At 39.2% G+C, this 18235-nt stretch overlaps 1 protein-coding gene across 3 annotated transcripts in view; it reads right to left on the bottom strand.

The window, feature by feature from the left end:
• LOC121353143 (myosin VIIA and Rab interacting protein) overlaps positions 1-18235 on the bottom strand; it is a 207506-nt gene that overhangs the window by 18193 nt on the left and 171078 nt on the right. For 2 of the 3 annotated variants that reach the window (XM_041466727.1, XM_041466730.1), the window contains exons 10-12: positions 17405-17500; positions 13350-13999; positions 5561-5800 (exon numbers count right to left, since the gene is read on the bottom strand). In XM_041466727.1, coding sequence (XP_041322661.1) covers positions 5561-5800; positions 13350-13999; positions 17405-17500 — 986 coding nt within the window. The remainder of the gene's footprint in view (positions 1-5560; positions 5801-13349; positions 14000-17404; positions 17501-18235) is intronic. The other variant, XM_041466728.1, reaches the window with a different exon arrangement.

Below are 18235 nucleotides of genomic sequence, written 5' to 3'. Positions count from 1 at the left end.
GCACCAGCACAAATGCCTAAAGAAGTGCAGCCACCAGGAGACACAGGCTCACTCTGGGTATTCCAGCACTGCTGTGTCAGCCTCCCGGACATCCCTGCCGTGATGCTTCGACAGGTCTGTGGTACACAGGAGGGATTCACTGGCATGTGCACGTCCAGTGACATTCTCCAGCTCCATCAAGGCTGTGAGCAGAGGTCTCTCCAGTGACCGAGTCCAGTGAGCCCCACGCCTTCCTGACCTCCCTTACTGAGCCCTGGCCACCCCATCCAAAGCCAGACCTGAGCACAGCCACCAGCACACACACCAGGGAGCTGGCTCTCTCTTCTGCAGGAACATGCACCCACATGCACAGGTACTGGCTATTTTTCTTGCTAGAAAGAGAGAGGCCAGGCAGATTTTCTAACAAGTCCCAATCTCATTATACCAGTAGTTGAACAGTGCTAATTTACCTGGTGAAAAAAGCAAAATGTATACTTGAAACAAAGGAAATAGGTCTCTGGCAAAAACCAACATGAAAATGTTATTCATAGTTCATGCTTTCCTCAAAATAAAGCTTTTTGAAACGTAAGAAGAATAAAATGTTTCAGAGGATGGAAGCATAAATATTTAATGAGAATATTATTTATGCTGTTATTCATACTGTCAAGAGACTTGGGAGGTTTCACTTAGGATCCCGCTGGGCTACTTAACAAACTCACTTAGAGGCTGTCATTCAGAGAAGAGCTATTGTGTCATGTAGAAATGTCAACAGACAACAGCTGGATTTAAACAAAGTTACTAAGCCTTGGTTGTAAGATTCTCTGAGCAGAAGTAAATGCATAAAGGGATTTAAAGAAATTCCTTAAGCACATAGCACACTGCATCAAGCCAATGCAAAGAGAAGAGAAACTCCATGTTACTATGGAAGTTTAACTTGCTTGCTCATTGGTATATCTTAAGAAAGTTGTAGTACTAAGTAAAAGGAGAAAAAAAGAAAAAAAGTAAGGTTTTAACAACTATTTCAATTTTCATGCTATGTGGGCAATTTGAAAAAAATGGCAGGGGCTAATCTGTTTTTTAACATAATCTGTATAGTTTCTGATAAAGTGGTCACAGGGACAGATTGCATTCATAATGCAGCCTGCCAAAATTGCCTTCTAGAATGTAATTCTGGCATATTCCATGAATTAAAGACCCAGTCAATTTATCTTCATGAAAGCATTAAAAGAGAAGGAGAATGGATAGAGGAGACTGCAAACTAAATATATCCCATTTATCATGCTTGCCACTCTCAGGATCAGTACCATTAAGATACTTCAAAGGAATTTACATTTTACTTTTTTTTTTTAGGCATTCATTTAGGGTTTGGGGGAATAAAGCAAAAACTAACCAACCAATCAGGAAAAAAAAAAAAAGACAGAAAGAATTGTGCAAATCGTTGTGCCAGTACAAGATGTTTCACTAAGCCAACAGCTGCACAATTTGAATTTTGGTTTGTTCACACCTGAAGTTTAGAGGGGCTGAAGGCCAACTCTACCCTAAACATGGCTTTTGGTGAAAACCATGGCATTTCATGGCACAACTAAGACATGGACTTTTCAGGACAAATGGACTTTTGCATACCCTAGAAAGACCATTAATTACTTCTGTATCTTAAGAAGCACAAAATATTTTCCACAAAAACAAGTCTGGTGAAGGATTATGTTAAAATGAGAGCTGTGAATCTCCACGAGACCATTTTAGGCAATAACAAACTGAACGATAATGGAAATGAAGGTGCTGAAAATCTAAGAAGATTTAAGTCTAAGCCCCAAAATTAACTTGTGTTAATTAATACCAACTTAAATCCTCAGGTATCCCAGATGAACTAAATAATTAACTCAAAGGTCATCATATTCAAATTTGCATCTTAAAGGCAGTCATACAACTCAAAAGCTCTATCTGAAGTGAGAACTGAGAATCCATAAATGCCAAACAACTTCAGGTAACTCTCCATGAAAGATACCACTTTTACCACTGCTTCAGATCATAATATACTAAATACCCTTTTAAAAGCATCAGCTCAATGTGTGATTACATGAGATTCCCAGTTTCTATTAAAACAGAAGTCCTGGTTTTTAAAGGTGTAGACAGGTGAAGGTCAGATAAGCACCAGGTACTTAATTTCCAGTGATTCAAAAACAATACATGTTTTTAAGTCTTATGCTATGGTCAGGTGTACAAGAACTAAAAATTCCCAACAATTTAAAGTTGCTGAAGTGTTCCAGAATAAGCTTATGAGAACAGAAGATTAAACACCAGCAAAGACAAGCAGCATGGCTAAAATATAAGCACATGGCTAAAGTACAGTATTTATGATCGGGAACAAAAAGCAGAATCTAGGCACCCCAGATCGCATTTTAATGGTGCAGAACTAATGCTTCTGCATATTTAATTTGAAACCTGATGTCCAGGTCAGGAGGCTGTCTCTGACCAATAATGGTGAGTGCTAGACTGAAAGATCTGTAAATCCCTACAAGTGTGCATCCTCCAGCAATCAGGCTTTTTAAAGAGACACCATATTGGGACTTCTGGCTTTGAAAGCATCTAAAATTACTGGTTGCCTGAAAATAGGTTTTCTATGCTTGTCTTTCACATGACATCTACTCATCCTAAAGTTATTGCATCTTTTATGAGTTTGGGTATGCCTGTATTTTAGACTGCCACAGCTCCAACTGGTATTATACACTGTCATCTTCAGTATTTCCTTGTAAGATGTTGGCCAGCCAGCTTTTCAGAGAGAAGGCACATGTCAGAAGATTTGATACTACCTTTAAGAACAACTGAAAGACTTGCCAAGAATAAGAATGAAAGCAGTGTGCTTGTTTCTCTATACCTGGAGAAGGTTTCCCTGCCAATTCCACTGAATTCCAGACCATGAAGAGTACTGGAGTATTCTGGATTCTATTATAGACAAAAAGGTATATACTATGGCCATTAATGAAGAGAACTTTTTTATCCAAATCAAATAAAGGATTAGGAACTCCAAGCATTCCTTTTTTTTGCTGAACATGGTAAGCCCTTCTTTTTTAAAACTTAAGATAATTTTTATTGAGGAAAAAGATATTAATCTTTGCTTTATTTTAAATAGCTGACATACAAATTTGAAAGAAATAGCAAAATTAGGAGAGAAAAAAACCCAATCAATATTACTTTGTAGATGCATGCAGATGAATAAGTACACCAAAAACATACATTCATCATTTTCTGTACTCAGTTCTCTAAACAGGAGCATTTCAGAAAATCCTCTTTACAGCCTTTAATTCTGGATTTCATATGCATAGTATTATAACCCCAGCTAGCCCATATATGCTGTTGAATAATGTGATATTGCTGTTTTGTATTTGCAAACCAAATAAAATTAAATTAAATGCTGCTAACAAACTCTGACAATAAATTCTTTATGTGATTACTTTGGAAACGTTGTGTATACATCATGGAGTTATATTTGTACGCATGATAATAAAGGTATTTACATTCCTGTGTAGTCCATGGCTAAATAACTCAGAATCAAAGAGTCACATGCTCCTTACATTTGGAATATAAGGGGATCACCTAGTCTAACTCTTCTGCTCAAAGCACATGCCAAGGGCTGTTGTCCAGTCAGATTTTGATTATATCCAAGGACACAGACTTTACAATCTTTCTGGAAAACCTATTCCAGTACTTAAACAGCAACACAGTGAAAAAGCTTTTCATTTGGATGGGATTTTTTGTATTTCAGTTTGTGCCCACTGCTTCCATTCCTGTCAGAGGAAGGAGTTCCATTTTCACTTTATTTCTCACAACAAACACTCCCCACTCTCCTCTATCAGGTATTTAAACACATTGAAGAGATTCTCTCAAACCATCTCTTCTTTTCTTAGATAGACAATTCCAGCTCTCTCTGGCTCTCCTCATATGACAGATGCCCCAGTTTTTTAATAATCTCTGTGGTCCTTCACAGAACTCATTTCAGTGTGTCCATGTGTACCTTCTACTGGGGAGCCCAAAGCAGGACACAGCACTCCAGAAATGGTTTCACCAATACTGAACAGAAGTGCATAAGCTTATCACTTCCCACGTGCACGACTTGCATTTTCCTTTGCATTTGACTGCTAAAAGTCTTGGTAAAGCCAAAATAAACAACATTCATAGCTCTGGATGTCTCAGATTGCCATGATCTTTCGAAGATGAACCTCACAACGACATGGGCCAGTTCCCTCAGATCTTGGAAGTGCATCATCAGACACCATGCACATGTGCACATCTCAGTTTTTGAAATATTTGCTAACCTGATCCTCCTCTACCAAGGATAAGCCTTTACTGCTCCAGGCTTTTCCATAGGTCTCAAGGGCCTGGAATTCTTGAGGGAAAATCTTACCTGTAAACTGAGGTGAAAACAATGTTGTGTAACAGCCTTTTCCATGTTCTGTGTCACCAGATCACTGCAGTAGTGAGCCCAGCTTTCCCTCATCTGCCTTTTGCTGCTGATGGACCTGTAGAACACTTTTTTTCCCTTTGTGTCCCTAGACAGATTCAACTCCAGATGAGCACTGGCTTTTGTGGCACCGTTCCTGCATTCTTGGACAGCACTTCTATCGTCTGCCTGGATTACTCAATCCTGTTTTCACCTTCCGGTGCATTAGTTCTTTATATAATTTGAATAAAACACCTTTCAAATTACGACAAATAGATTTCCTTTAGAGAGTTGTCCACATTCCTTGTCAAAGCTGAGCTGCTGTGCACACAATACCCCAAAAGGTAAGTCAAGATAAGCAGCAGACTAGCATAAGCCTAAGTGGATCTAAGGAATAAGAGTGCTTGACTGGCAAGAGGCAGCACGGGGCTCCTCTAGCACCAAATTCAAGCAAACCACACGATTTGAAGAGAAATTCAGAGGTAGAAAGGGAAGAGAGAAGGTGGTAAATCCTGTGAGAGACACTGAAATCTGGTATTTCATTGTAAGGGTGAAATGGCACAAATGAAGTATCTTGGGCACTATCAGAACTGACACAAATTTCAGTTTCATTAGAAAATGTTACTACTCTCAGAAGCCTATTAGCTGACAGGGTAACGGAGTTGGAAAGCTTTACAGAAACACTAAATATTTTTATAGAGAGAAACTAAGAAGAAACTATGCCATCAGCATGAAGACAATACTACAAAGAGAGGAGCAACTAAAAGGCTGGAAAAAACCACTTAAATTGTCTGGTTAGCAAGGACGAAAAAAGAAAAACTGGATATGCTTTTAAAATCAAAAAGTGTAAGTAGATTTTCAGTCAGTATAAATTGACATAATTCCATTAATATCACCCAGTTAACAGTTTTGTTGCACAGCCTAAGTTCCCTGCTTGGAAGTGATGCTGTAGGCTTTCTGTTCCTCACAGAGGAAAACACACCTTAACTGAACTTTTATCTCCACAAGAGGTTCAGGCTCAGACCACTATAAAGGACTTCAGGTTTTTTTAAGCAACTGTGTTCAGTTTTCTAGCCAGAATTTTCTCTTTATGGATTCTATCTCTCAGAGTACTATTCCCACTCCTTCATAACTACCACTTACCTTCTTTAACTCTTCCTGAATACTTCTGCCATTTTCCTCTGAGGACAAACTCTCCTTCTGGTTTTCCAGATCTATTCCAGGTTCTGACTCTTGTTCTTCACCAGATGATGTTTCCTTGTCACTCATTTTAGCAGCAAGCTGAAATAACCTGGATTTAAGCTCATCCTCCATAAGTTCAGGCTTGACATCATGGTGCTGATCCTCATTGCTTATATCTGTTTCTGATAAATCATCAAAATCCTACAATGACATTAGGAAAAAAGACATATAAATTCCTGTGTAGGCAGAGAAAGAAAAAGTTCTAGCTATATTTTAGTTCTAGCTATATTTTTCTAGCTTTCTAGAAAATATAGGTATGATCACTCTGCAGGGAAGCTAGAAAGAAAGCACACTAAGTGTTATGATAAAAAAGGAATGCCAGTGAACCAACACTTGCTGGATTATATTCATCATTCCTTCTTACTTTCATGTTATCTACAAAGGAACTACGAAAATCACTATGTATCTGTGTGCAACTAATAATACATGCCTGTATTTGCCATTCCCAGCACTGCCATCCCTCGCAGGCACATGCAGATAGAAGTGTGGTGTGGGAATGAAAGCACCTGTAACCTGGCAGTTGTGTCCAGCTTTCAGCTGAAAGCTCTGCTTGCATTCCCTGACTGCTTGGTCTTGAGCACTATCCATGTTATTCTTAAAGACTACTGGAAACAAGTTTTGAAAAACTCCTCTTTTGTTACATGATGTGGCTTAAGATTGTCAGCTTTCCCAGTGATATTTGCACAGGTAGATCCTCTACAGAGATGATTTTTTTCCCAAATGCCAACCTCCATGGAACAAGTTCAGTCTTCAGGAGCACCTTCTGTTCTGAGTCTTGGATCCTTAAAGCTGGGAAACACTTAAAGGGTCACTTAAATACAGTGGGTGCTACAGACTCAGCCACAAGTCCCTCTGGAAGCTGAAGAGAAGAAAAGAAAAATCTTTGCCCATTATTTAATAAGGTAGAAAGGGGGATAGTTTTGTCAGCCCTTGCTGACAAATTCTGAGAATATCTCATAATTGTTCTAAAAACAAATCCTCAGGTATGTATTCAATTCATTTTCTGGATCTGTGCTGTCTGATTAGGATCCAATTTGCCCTGATTTCTACTACAGTCCCTGGAGAGAGACAGGCACCTCCCAGAGCAACCTATTCCTCCTATAGTATTTGCTGCCTTCTGGAAATGTTCTCTCCTTGCTGACTGCTGAGAGAAAGTTTTGAATCATTAGCTTGTTTGGTGCTTCAGCCAAGTCCATGAAATAAGATGGTATAAGCTAGATTTAAAAGTGACAGATATTTTGAAATAGAACATAATTGTGCAAAACCACCCAGAAGGTGGCTATGAAGAATTCAGCCTGGGACCAGAGTGGTAGTCACATCTCAGCAGGCCTGGGAGGATGATTTAGAGCAATTCTCAAAGAGGAAATCATTCCTATCTGCCTTAGGTTCTCATACTGTGACGGGAGCAGACACTGCTAGAGAGACTAAAATCTGTGTTCTGTCTTCCATTCATTTAGAAATACATAAACAGGAGCAGCTGTAGCAGCACTGTTCAGGGATGAACCAATTACCTCCAGTTCTCACAGGAAATGTTAACTCTGCCCACTCCCTCACAAACCCTAACCACCAAACTGCTTTTAATGGATTGACACATTGTGTTCATAATGTCAGTTCTCATCTTTCATACAGTAATCTATACTGGAGTGTTCAGCACTTTAACAATTTCTGTCAGCAGTTATTTGCAATTCAATCAATTACACAACTAAATTATTTCTTTATAGTTCACCTTCAGGATGCAGAAGGCTCTTTTAGAAAATCAGGATTTGAAGGAACAACAGAAATTTGAGAGGTACAATAGAAGGGGAACCATGGGTTTATGCTGAAACTCTTTTCCCAAACAATCAGCTTCTGCAAAATAAAAAGCTTTTTCTGCTGAAAAGCTGTTCAATCATCAAAAACAAGTTTTTGAACCGGTGTGTTTTCACTTCAGTTTTATAATATGACATGCTCTCATATACATGCAAAAGACTGATGTATTTCACCTCTTAAATTAAAAATCTCTATCATAACAATGTTTCCTCAAATTGCAAGAGAAGTTTTCTTCAGACATTTCTTGCACATCACTCCACAACTCATTACAAATATCAGTATTACACCCCAACCAACAATCTGCCAATGACCAGTACTCACAAGTCACTAAGCTACTATTAAAAAACCCCTGAAATCTGTTGCTGAATCAATCAGTCCATCAATTTGTACCCATGAAAGAAACAATCATAATTTATGTGATATACAGGATAGAAAGCCCAGCTAAACTGTGTGCTTGTATTTTACGAGACTACAGTTCAGTGAAGATACAGCTCATTAAACCTGAGCTATTTACAGCTGGGTATCTAGTCTAAACTAATTAGTGGAACCCCTCTTTACCTGAATTACCTCCATTTATTTAATTGGTACCTCCAAAAATTGGTACTGCTCTCATCTAACAAAACCCGGTTTAGGATTACAGCTCTGCACTAGGGGTGTGGGCGTACTCCAGCAGTGTTGATGAAGATTGAACATGGTTTACCTTGAGATCAAGTCTGCAAGGAAAAGAAGAAAATCGCATTCTATGCAGACATTTGAGCACATCAAGTTTGTAAAGACAAGAATTTGGTATCCTTGTTTAAATGAGCTTACAGATATGAATATAAAATCTAGTGGAGCAGTGAGGGAGGCCGGCAGTCCAAAGTGGTGGATTTTTCTACACTTCCTCCTCACTGCTGTACTGACAGACTTCACTGTGCAGCAGGACATGCATCAGTCCTCTGGGGGCTTCTTAAACAGATCTGCTTAGCTTGAACTGCTTAGCAGCTTTATTGGAGTAGCAATGCACAGATAGACCCATGGGAAGCACCACTAGTTAATCGAAAGAATCTGTACTGACAACAGCAACATGACAACTTCTCTTGATCCCAGAAAAATACCAGGCTTCGTAGAATCACACATGGCAGCAACCTAAAGATTTTTTGGCAAGGTCTACCAGCACAGATGAAAGTCATGAGATGCCCTGGCAACCCGAGGGTCTCATTCTGCATTAGCTACATCTGTATTTTGAATATATTGTTTCTTGGGGGAGGACTCATCTTGACAGTATTGACTGTATTACAGCTGGGCTCAGGTATGTCTATAACCACTTTTTTAGCTTTCCAGCCTCTTTTAAATGAGTGGGTGGATTATCTATATTGGCTAGAGCTGTTAATTCCTGCGCACATGCAGAGATAATGGTACCTTACACTGCTGCACTTTGTGGTTTCTGTTAACGGAAGGCTGCTTGACTTGTGTGTTGGGCTTTTCAGATAGTGGCAGAAAACTATTTGTGAGGAGATTATACCTCTTTCATGGACTGACAAGTTAAAAAATGCATTAGCAGCCATGAAAAAAAAAATAAATTGAAAGGTACTACTATTATTCTTGAATAGATGCTGCATTAAATTTTGTTATTCTTTGCTGTTCATGTTTTCACTCTTTCTGGTAAGTTTAATGATATTTTTGTGCCATTACACAAATCATTGTGTAAATTCCCATTTGCATCTGTCAGCAATACATAATGCTAATAACTGCAAAAAAGAATAAAGGGCTACCATTTTATCTGAAAACTGAGTTTCTGTGAGGGCCTGGTGGACTGACACAGCCATGAACCCAGTCTCACTAAAAGAAAATCAAGTGTTTTATGCAAGCATTAAGTCTTTTAGGAGACAATGAAAACAGCAAATACACCTTTACTCATAAATATTGTCCAAATCCTTGCACACAAATTGCTGATAATTCAATGTAATCACAGTGGATGGAAATTAAATACAAAAAAAGATGCTCCAGAACAAAATCTATGTTAAGCTATAAATTCCTGAGAGGAAGTTCCCTTCATATAGGAAACAAAAAATTGAAGACTAAAATTTTTAGGAGAATACACAAATTGTGAGGTTTGCAGGCAGTTTCTCATCAAGAGTCAGAATGATTTCAGGCAGCTGTTTTCAAAGAATACATCCCAAGCGCCATCCCGTGGGAACAGGCAGCCTGACAGTGCTCACCCCTTACCTGGCTGCAGGGCAGGATGGCTGTAATTAACAGGTGGGGTCTCCTGATCAAAGAAGCAAACTCATAATGAGGGCACTTCTTTCACTTGAAGCAATTAAGCCCCTCCACTTTGCATCAGAAACATAAGAACTTCAGCTACATTAAGCAACAGTCATATTCTTCTCTCAAAAAGATAATGAGAGTCAATATATCAATATTATTATTCTAACAGTATCAACTATTATTACAATTATTAATAATAAAAGCAGATAATGATTGGTGGCTTAAGTGTTCATTTTATGTAAAAAGTTACCATTTGAAAATTAATCATTAAAAGCAAGGTTGCACTTTGCAGTTCAGTTCCCACAGAAATATGTCTTTTGTGGTGTATAAGCAATCAGATACTATTTATAGCAGGACTTTCAGGACAGTTTTCATATCTTGCTTCATACCTGTGTTTATGACATCTCTACAGACAGCTCAGTTCTTTTACTTATCATTAAGCCAAAACTTCCACAGATACAGCACATCTTGGTATCTGTTCTCAGGTTTGCCCTTCTAAGTCACTGAACACTTTACACAAAAAATTCTCTCTCAGTCACAAAGTTGGCATTCCACTGTTGTGTCTAAAATATATTTAAAAAAAAATGCCACAGCATTATCCTACTCTAGGAACTGGATCCTGATTAAAAAATACCTGATTTTAAATTGAAATTCAGTTAGGAGTTATGAACTGACTACAGTTTTTCCAGAACATAACTGCTTACAACTCTCTAGACTCAGAACAAAGAAGAAAAAGGGCTCGTTTTCATCTCACTGAGAAACCTGGAGAGTAAAAAACAAGAAAGCAACCTTTGCTATATGAAAATTAAAAATGAAACCCCAACTTTTAGACTGATAAACTGAAATCCTGTTCTATAATGCTGATGAAAACATAGTGGTTAACAAATTATCATTTTACTATTACATTGCAGTAAAATAAGATTATATTCCAATGCAGTGAAGTACTGAAAAAGTGTGTTTCTTTACTGCAATTAACGCATAATCAATTATTCACTGTCTAATATCTTGGTTCAACAAGAGTTTAGAAGAGTTTGCAAACTCTGCATAATCTCATCATGTGAAAAGCTATGCCTGGTTTAAGACCCTGCAGTCAATCTTTCTTAAGTCCACGCTGACTGCAATTCTTCACACACCTACATTATAATTTTGTAGAACTGTTTATATGTAGGGCTCTCCCTGCTGCAGCCTCAATCATTTTACCAAGATCAATACATTATTCTGGGGAATATATGAAACTCTGACACCCCTTTAATCTCATTTTCCTGAGCACTGTAAATGATGTCTGGCTAATTCATTTTCATACATTAAATCTGGTTCCTTACACACACGACAATTTTAGTTGCTTTCTAGAATTGTTCAACCATGCAACATTCTTGCTTTAAACTGTGGTAGGCAGTCCATTCCTGGTGCCAGCAGTGCTTGTTTGCCAGAGGCTGGAGTAAAAGTTCTACAAATGTGAGCGCCAGCTGTCAAATCAGCCACCTCTGTGTGTGTGTGTGTGTGTGTGTGTGTGTCCAAACACAAACTAAACACATGCAAACCCACCCATACATAAATTTCCTAGTGAGAATTTCATTGCTTTGTAAACAGTGACATGATCTGCAGGCACTGTGCCTCTGCTTGCCCCACTGAGGCTGAGGAAGCAGGGGAGCAGGAACAGCCTCTTTTAGCCTGCAGGGTGAAATGATGGGGAGAGTGGGTTAGAATCCCGAATCTTGCACTTTCAGCACACCAGAGCAGTTACAAGAGACAAAGCAACTCACAAAAGATTTGGGAAAGAAGAATAATTTTCCACACCAGCTTGCACTTTGAAGCACACACTAAGATGCTAAAGGATGCCACCATGGATGCTTGGGAAGCACCCTGCCTTTCTGACCTCACCTGGATGAGCGTGGGGGGGGTGGTACATTGGATATTATGAACAATTTCTTCACAGAATGGATTATCCAGCACTGGAACAGGCTGCCCAGGGAAGTGGTTGATTCACCATCCCTGGAGGTACTTAAAAGACATGTAGTCATGACGCTTAGGGACAAAGTTTAGTGGTCGACCCCACAGTGCAGGGTTAATAGCTGGACTTGATGATCTTTGTGTTTCCAATCAAAATGATTCTATGATTCTATAATGCCTCCAGGACTTTCTCTGTGAGCTGTGATCTTCCATGCTCTCCGTATTGTCTATTGTGACTAGGAAACCTCAATATGAATACAGACACACAGAAGTCATGAAAGAAAAAAAACAAAGCCATAAAGCTAAATGCAGAAGTCTGTGTACAAGATATAATCTTTGTGCAGTCCCTGTAAAGCCTTGTAATTCTGCCTGATGTTCTAAGAAGTCAATAATGGCCACTGATGTGTCATCAGATCACATTATCTTACATCATGCTCCCCTTCGAGAACTGTTGATTTTAAATAGATGAAGACACAAGTATAAATGAATCAGTACAGAACACCCTGAACACCCACACTCTGTCCTAAAAGCAGATGGAATGGGTCCTGAATTAATGACATCCAGCATTTAAAGCCCTGCTGAAATCCTAGAGCCCTAATGTTGACTTACAAGCAGTTGTACTGATGTTTTTCTATAGGAAATACATGCTAGGAGCACAAGGAAAGAAAAACTGTTCCAGGCATCCACAATTTGGTCAGATAGGTTTAAGACTGAATCAGGCTGCTCGTAATCAGAGGCACAGGGAGAAGCCAGACCTCAGCTCCTTGCTTCAGGCTTATTATTACTCTGCTGCAGCAATGATGCAGCTTCAGAATTTAAGAGGGGTAGGATGTGGGAAATGGAACTGGACAAGGTGTCAATATTCTCCTGAGCATGTGTACTGCTAACATAATTCTGGGGAACAAATGGATCCCTTACTATCAGTCCCAAGTCTGGACAAACTCCAAATAGAGAGACTTGGCTTTCTGGTTATCCACTTGTAATTATTCACCTTTCTTTCTGGTTAACACCTGTGATTTAAAATAAATGTTTGCTATCTTCAAGCTGTATGAACAATTTTTCAGAGTTTGAGATAGTACAGTCTGGGGTTTTTGCTTGTTTCTTTGGGTTTTATTTGTTTTCTTAATGAATAGACAAATTATTTAAATTGAAGTAGTTTGCAAACACTCACCCTAACACATCAGAACTCATCTTAAGATGACCAATTAAAAGCAGATGTCACTTGGACTGCATTTCACAAAAAGCCCTTTTTGAATTTCTGCTGCTCATTAGCTTTATCCCTTACCAGATTATTTGCAGACACTGCAGAGCAGATTCCCAGGCATATGAGTTATTTCTTATACCAAGAAAACAGAAGTTAAAAAAAAACCCAGCACAACAAAACAAATGATTAATTAACATTTCTCAGCTGTTGACAAATCCTGAGGGTTTTTTCTTAAGAGCACTGTATTTTACACATCAACAAAGTCTTTGGTTGGATGAAAGTGGCCTATTTGAGAAAAAGGTAAAGCCTGTCTAACACCCTATTTTTTCTTCTTCTTACTTAGGAGACATAAGGAGGATAAAGCTTGCAAGAACACTCCACCTCCCACTCATGATTCACATGATATTGCCAGCATAGCTTAATTAGTTTTGCCCAGCTCTTCCTGAGAATGCATTTGGTAAGCTCAAACACAATTACCTGACTTAAATTCATCTTGTTGGCTTTTGCCTGATTCTTTTCTTCACATAAGTCTTCAGACGTGGCTTTGTTCTTCTTCCACCTTCTTGATCTCTTTTCTAAATCATAATGGACTCCTTCAGTCTCACTGCTGTCTGAATACTCTAAGCTAGTTGCCTGTGGATTGAAATTTACATCTAGTTCTCCATGGAAGTGCTTCTTTTCCATCCTGGGCATATCACTTTGAGTTCTGCTTTGCAACCAGAGAAGTTTGCTAGGTCCTTTCGCTTCCTGGGAGGAGTTTACTGAAGATGTTTCCGAATCGGAGAACAGTGTCTCAGTGTTGGTGTATAACCCAGAGGAGGGGGAGGTCACTGCCTGGTACTGATCGTTGCCATAAACCCACTCGGTGCCATACTGGGAATTGGAGTAATAGAAGTCGTCTGGCAATTGTCGAGGTCTCCGCCGCAGCTTGTTCAAGGCCACGTTCCAGTCATAGTCATCCTCGCTGTCTGAGCCCATCTCGTCATAGGCAGACACAATGCTGGACTCACTCTCCAAAGCTTTGAACACCTGACTCTTTGGTTTGGCGAGCATTCGAGGACGAGGCAGAGTGACATTCTGCAAAGCCACCCAGTTTCCATCGGTGCTTTGGAAAACAGAAGGCGGACCTATGGAAAGGAAATGAGAACACCTGTGATCACGCTGTGACGAGCTGATTTTACTTGCCACAGATTGAAAGTTTCAACAAAACCAACAAACAAATGCAAGTGCTGCTGCCACATGAACTCTCCCATGTTGAGAGCCAAGCTGCCCTACCACTTAGAAGTCACCACTTTAAGTCATGGTGATGACAAATTGGAGAGTACTTGGACCAAATTTTTTTCTAAAAGAATGACTGGGAAAGACTGATGGAACATAGGCACACAGGCATGCATAAATCCTCAGTTTTGCAAATGTCTTTCATTCTGCGTGCAATTCTGGTCCCCCACATTGAAAAGGAAAGATGGAAAAAGAATCAGAGAAGAGCACCAGAGGTTGCTCCAGGTTCTGAAATAGTATCCATTCAAGAAATTATTAAATAAGCCAGAGCTCTGCCATCTGGAGGACAGAAGACTGAGAGAATACATGCTAAAAGAGATGGGGGAATCTCTTCCAACCTAACTACTAGAGGACATGAAGTGAAGCTAGAGAGATCAAGGTTTTAAACAAACAAAACAAAGTAGTGTGATGCAATGAATACCAGACCTATGGAACTTCTTGCCTAAGATTGTTCTGAATGCTTGATATTATCTGTGATAAAACAGAGATGGCTATGAACATGGAGGAGAAATCCACTAAAATTTACTGAATACAGAAAAACACTTCTAGCTGAGATAGTCATTCAATTGACAGCTCTAGAGGTTCAGAGCCTACTTAGGGGCAGTAAGAGAAACACTTGCTTTGTCCTAATCTCTGCTAGACTCTTGCTTGTGGCTGCTGTTGTTGTACCCCAGACTAAATACCAAATGAGCCGATTCCATCTGACACAAGCTCTGCTGCTCTTGTATCCTTCCACATTTTCAGAGTTTGTTTTACAACTCCAATATAAAAACAAAAAAAAAGTCACAAATATGCTCAGAAAGTGCTCTGTAACTCTCATAACTCTGAGAATTGCATTTCTTCTAAATTTAAATTTAATTTCCAATCAAAATTGAAAATTCCCCTCATGGGAAATATGGATGTGTGATGACTCTGCCTTCTGCAGTACTTGAAAAATATATAATGCCATGGATTTACACAGTAATCCAGCTTACTGAATGAACTTTTCAGACTTAAGGATTCCTCCCATGGATTCAAATTTGTTATTTTCAAAAACCTATAGAAATACTTATATAAACCATTAGTTTTCTCATAATGTAAGCAGAACATCACTATTTTGAAATGGACACAGTAATATCTGGATCTGTTGTAGAATATAATTAGGCATTTTGCATTAGATGGTTACAAATACTAGGATGAAAAGATTACTTTTTCCCTGGAATTGTTCTTAAAGAACATTAGTATGCAGTAAGCTGTGCTTAGTTTAAAAAATCAAAGACTGAGGTGGACTATCACCACCAAAGTACCCCCACAAAAAACAAAACAAGAATTAAATGGTAATTGAACTTAGGAGCTATGGAGTTTTATGACAACTTTTGCATTTCTTACTCATTTGAATCTTTTTGGCTTGTTTTCACCTCCTAAGTTTTAAGCCAATTCAGAGAACTTGAGAAAATATAATTCTTACTCCTGCTTAAAAGGAAATCAAAATTATACTAGTTCTCTTATAGTAGTGACCAACCAAAGGTATAACTGAAGTCAGGTGTGTAAGGAGAACTAATAATTCTTTATTGTAACCCCTGATTTTGGAGAAAAGAACCCAAACAAGGCATCAAGCACAAGAAACTTCTGCTTGTTTACTTTTCTTAACTATACTAACTAATCTAAGTATAGGGTTCTCCTGAGAGAAAGAACTTTCCTTAAAACATTGTTCCTTCAAACAAAGCCAACAGCTCTGCAGGATATAAGTCTCCAACAGGAACTGAATTCAGCTGCACCACATTACACAAATGTAATGGGGAGCCACAAACTTTTTTTCTCTCCCAAACCCATATCCCCTTATTCTATTTAACAACACCAGGTGCAAATCAGTCTACCAACCTCAGTTAACTGAAGAAAGGACAGGATAGTAGTGGATTACATTTTAGAGCACAAACAGGGCAGAAAGCAACTGTGAGCTCTATATTCAGAAAGCTGACTCAGTTTTATCCCACTTTTACTCTACAATGTCAAGTGCTCCCTTCCTGATTTTCCACAATGAAGTCACTTACTTGAAAGAATGTTTTTTCAAACAATTCTTTGGGCATAAGCTATAATTCATCCATGAGAAAAAGTAAAAAATATTTAAGAAGTTTCATTGTAAGACTATTGAAAAAGTCAAATGCTCTTGAGTCACCATTTAAACACATACAAACTGTAACCAAAATGAATTGTGAGCTACTTTTTGAAAGTAAAGAGCCCATTGATATTACCACACCAAACTCTTGGTTGAGATTTCTCTTGCTTTCTGTATCATAATACAAAGCTGCTTATTACTGCACAGGTGAGACCATACTTACAGATATTAGCACAGTCAGCTATTTATTACTAGCTCAATAGGTACTACAATTTCATCACAAACGTGGTTTTGAGATGAAAGAAGCAGAACAAATCCTCTGCGTAGAGCACCCAAAAAGAAACTGAGTCAATCTGCCATTCTGCTGTGGTTAAGCAATTATTAAATACTAAATTGCTCAACAGCTGAATGCAATGGGATTCAAGTGGGGACTTAAATTTAAGGACAAAATTAACTGCTTTACTGAAAATAGGCCTTCCACTAAAATGCCCAGGAGAAAAACACTTCTGATAGTGGGTTAAGAAATTCACAGAGTAATGCATACTTGGTTAAGTCAGATTTTAGTACTACTTTAATATTAGATTTCTTTCATGGGGGAGGAGAAGTATTTAAATTGTCCACATTTCAGTCTCCCCAGTTATCAACTGGGATTACAGATAAATAAATGGAACAAATGGGCAGCCCTTGTCCCTGGTTGCCACCAAACCCAAACACACATTGTAACTGCTTCTGCCTGCCAGTGCCTAGTGAGGCAGCTGTGGGAGGTACAGCACCAGTGAACTCACCCCACAAAAGAAGTTTTCTGCTTGTACAGCTTCATGAACCAGTGTGCTATAGGGGTCAGATGGGTTCTACAGCTGCTACAAGAGAAGAAGCAAGAACAGACAGGTTCTGCTATGGGATGACAACACTTGGAACCAGGGAATGCTGCTGCAAGGAGTTCAGCTCTTTCCCTTGTGCAACTGTAGGGGTAAAAACTAACCAACACTATGGTGAGGGAATTGCCCGGTGCTACACTCTTGTAGCCTTGCAAGTGCTTCAGCCAGAACAAGAGAGGCAATGGAAATGGGAACACCCCAAGAGCAGGAGCCATAACTGCAGAAGCACAGGAAGGGTTAGGTTGGAAGGGACCACAGTGGGTCAAGCTGGTCCAACCAACCTGCACATGGCACAGGATTGCATCCAGATTCTTGAATATCTTCAGTGAAGGGGACTCCACAGCATCTCTGGGCAACCTGTTCCAATGCTTGGTCACCTGCATAATGAAGAAGTTCTTTCTCATATCCAGGTGGAACTTTCTGTGCATCAATTTCTGCCTGTTGTCTCTTGTCTTATTGCTTGGCACCACTGAGCAGAGCCTGGATCCATCCTCTGACACCCTCCCTTCAGGTACTTATACACATTGATATCTTCTTCAGTTACAACCTGTCTTTATGTCATCTAGAAGTAAGCAGGGAATTGCATTCTATCCCAGGATGCTGATTCAGGAATGGAGCTGACTTGGAAAGCTGCTCACCATCCATCATCCATATTTACATCCATACCTAATGCATGATGACAGTGGTCAGATCCAGGGAAGCTGTTGGTCTGTGAAGTTCCTACAAATACAGCTTTCTCAGACTAGTCTGGAAGCACCAGTGAGTAGGGTTGCACAGAACACTGCATTCGTGAATTCATCAGGGTTAAAAATAAAGTCATAAGGAGCAATTCTAAATGTGAATTATTTTAATGACTGGCTCACCACATAACCTCATGAAGAGTTACTCTGTGTCATGGAAGGGATACAATGGGCTGCAAACTCCTTCCACTGGAGGACAGGTTACCAATGACACAGAAGGGCCCTTGAGCTCTTGTGTCTTAGAAGCCCTGAAAGGTATCCAAACTAACTGTCTAAATTTTGTAGCAGTCCAAGATCAACTTCACAAAGACCCACATTTTGAATAATTTTTTAAAAGAATGTTAAGATAAGCAATGACATAGCCCAATGAAA

This window comes from Pyrgilauda ruficollis, unplaced genomic scaffold, assembly GCF_017590135.1.
Source record: "Pyrgilauda ruficollis isolate IOZ18807 unplaced genomic scaffold, ASM1759013v1 scaffold2, whole genome shotgun sequence".
Classification (NCBI taxonomy): domain Eukaryota; kingdom Metazoa; phylum Chordata; class Aves; order Passeriformes; family Passeridae; genus Pyrgilauda; species Pyrgilauda ruficollis.
The sequence above is the reverse complement of the archived record's forward strand: the minus strand, read 5'-3'. Positions and strand labels throughout refer to the sequence as shown.